General features: G+C 37.3%; 1 protein-coding gene across 2 annotated transcripts in view; it reads right to left on the bottom strand.

Moving 5' to 3' along the window:
- The window catches only part of KHDRBS1 (KH domain containing, RNA binding, signal transduction associated 1), a 36,730-nt gene that overhangs the window by 24,707 nt on the left and 10,092 nt on the right, over positions 1-1,931 (bottom strand). For both annotated transcript variants that reach the window (XR_001137392.1, XM_012642323.1), the window contains exon 2: positions 209-333. Coding sequence is in view for 1 of the 2 variants with exons in the window: in XM_012642323.1 (XP_012497777.1) it covers positions 209-333 (125 nt within the window). In the remaining variant the exon portion in view is untranslated. The remainder of the gene's footprint in view (positions 1-208; positions 334-1,931) is intronic.

The raw sequence follows: 1,931 nt of genomic DNA, 5'->3' as shown, positions 1-1,931 counted from the left end.
TAATAGTAATAAGATATTATATTTCCTTCCTGGCTATAGCTATGCTATTAGTTATGGACCTAGATATTTCAACTGCCAGAAACAGGTACTACAAGCATAGAAGAGAAGCTTTACAGGCTTAAGTTTCTGAAGCACCACAGTCCCCAGAAGTCTTTATCATAGTCCATATGAAGATAACTCAAAGCAGTGAGGCATTTTTTTGCCTTACCTTGGGATACTGTTTGACAGGTATCAGCACCCGCTCTTTCAGCTTCATATTCTTATGAGAAAATAAATCCAAGTAATTCTCCTCATCGTCCTTTTTTGAATCTCCCTTCTGAATCTTCTCAATTTCTAAATAGGAAAAATAATTTATTTTTGCTCTGGTAAATAAAGGCAACTTTCAAAGTCTGCTTAAGGCAATAACATGGAGTACCTTGTAATGAGACCAAACAATTCAGATCAATGTGCTATTTTCAGACAGAAACTGGCTGAAAGCACCAAAGCTTTATGAAGTTGACTAGAAAACCCAAAGCCTGCTTCTATTAAGAGCAGCGTGCTCTTCCACCCACACCTGAAGCCTCGACAATAAAGACATTCAAATATTTCTCGACTTAATAAAAAATAGGTTTAACAAAACTAATGAGACAAGATAGGGGAATGGAGGATAAAGAAACTTAAAAAGAAAATCAAAATCTGCATTAATAAAAAGTATAAAGTCTTATCTTGATGAAAAACAAAAGTCAATAATTCAAATATACAATGGATAGTTCCATTAAAATGCCAGTGTGACAGTAGTGCTCTGGATACTAGTCCTTAAAAGTTTGAAAGACCTGGTTCTTACTCTGCCACTCACTAGTTGAGTGAACTTAGACAAGTTATTTAATTGCTCTGAATTCTGGTTTCCTCATTTGTAAAACAGAGGCAACATCTACTTCATGAGGTTGCTATAAAGACAGAATAAAGTAACATGTGTACACATGCCCAATTAAAGCCCATTTCTTAGAAAGTGCTTAATATACAGTCACCATTAGCCGAAATTCAGTCAATGCCTAAATGAGAAAATGTATTAAAAACCACTTTATTGAGGTATGACTGACATGGAAAAAGTTGTTCATATTTAATGTATAAAATGATGAGTTTGGAGATAAATATACACCTTGTGGAAACCATCATCACCATCAAGGGTGTACACATATCCATCACCATCGAAGGTAGTTTCAATTCGCAGGTTAAGACGGTTTCATTAGATAGAAACTTAGCAGCCAAAAAGATTTCCATCATTAAGGAACTTCATTCATTCACTCACTCATTCAGTGATTACAAGTGTTTGAGTGCTTCCTATGGAGAGGCAGATGAAGAGGCAGAGATATAGATATGATCGTTAACCCACTATGAGAAGCTTACTAAGGGCCAGGCATTTATCTTGCAAAGTACAGGAGATACAAAAGAACAAGACATACACTCCCCATCTTCACTGTTTATATACTACAGTTCCCAAACTATGGGGGTGGCAATGAAGTATAGTTAAGTGCTATAATAGGAATTCTAACAGAGATGAGGGCAGAGTGTCCAAAGAATGAGCAGCAACTGAAAGTTATATGGTTCACTGAGAACAGTCAAAAAAAAAGAAATGTATACTCCCTGAAATCAGTGGAACATTCTTAATAACAGAAAATTCTACCTATACAAAATTCCCATACTGGGCCAGGCACAGTGGTTTACACCTATAATCCCAGCACTCTGGAGGCTGACAGGGGAGAATGACTTGAGCCCATGAGTTCAAGACCAGCCTGACAACATAGCAAGACTGTCTCTAAAAAAATTTTTAAAAATTAGCTGGGTGTGGCATGTGTCTGAGGTCCTAACTACCAAGGAAGCTGAGGAGGAGGACTGCTTGAGCCCAGGAGTTTGAGGTTACAGTGAGCTATGATCAAGCCACTGCACTCCAG

Source organism: Propithecus coquereli, unplaced genomic scaffold (assembly GCF_000956105.1).
Source record: "Propithecus coquereli isolate 6110/MARCELLA unplaced genomic scaffold, Pcoq_1.0 Scaffold178, whole genome shotgun sequence".
Classification (NCBI taxonomy): domain Eukaryota; kingdom Metazoa; phylum Chordata; class Mammalia; order Primates; family Indriidae; genus Propithecus; species Propithecus coquereli.
This window is presented reverse-complemented; position numbering and strand designations above follow the sequence as displayed.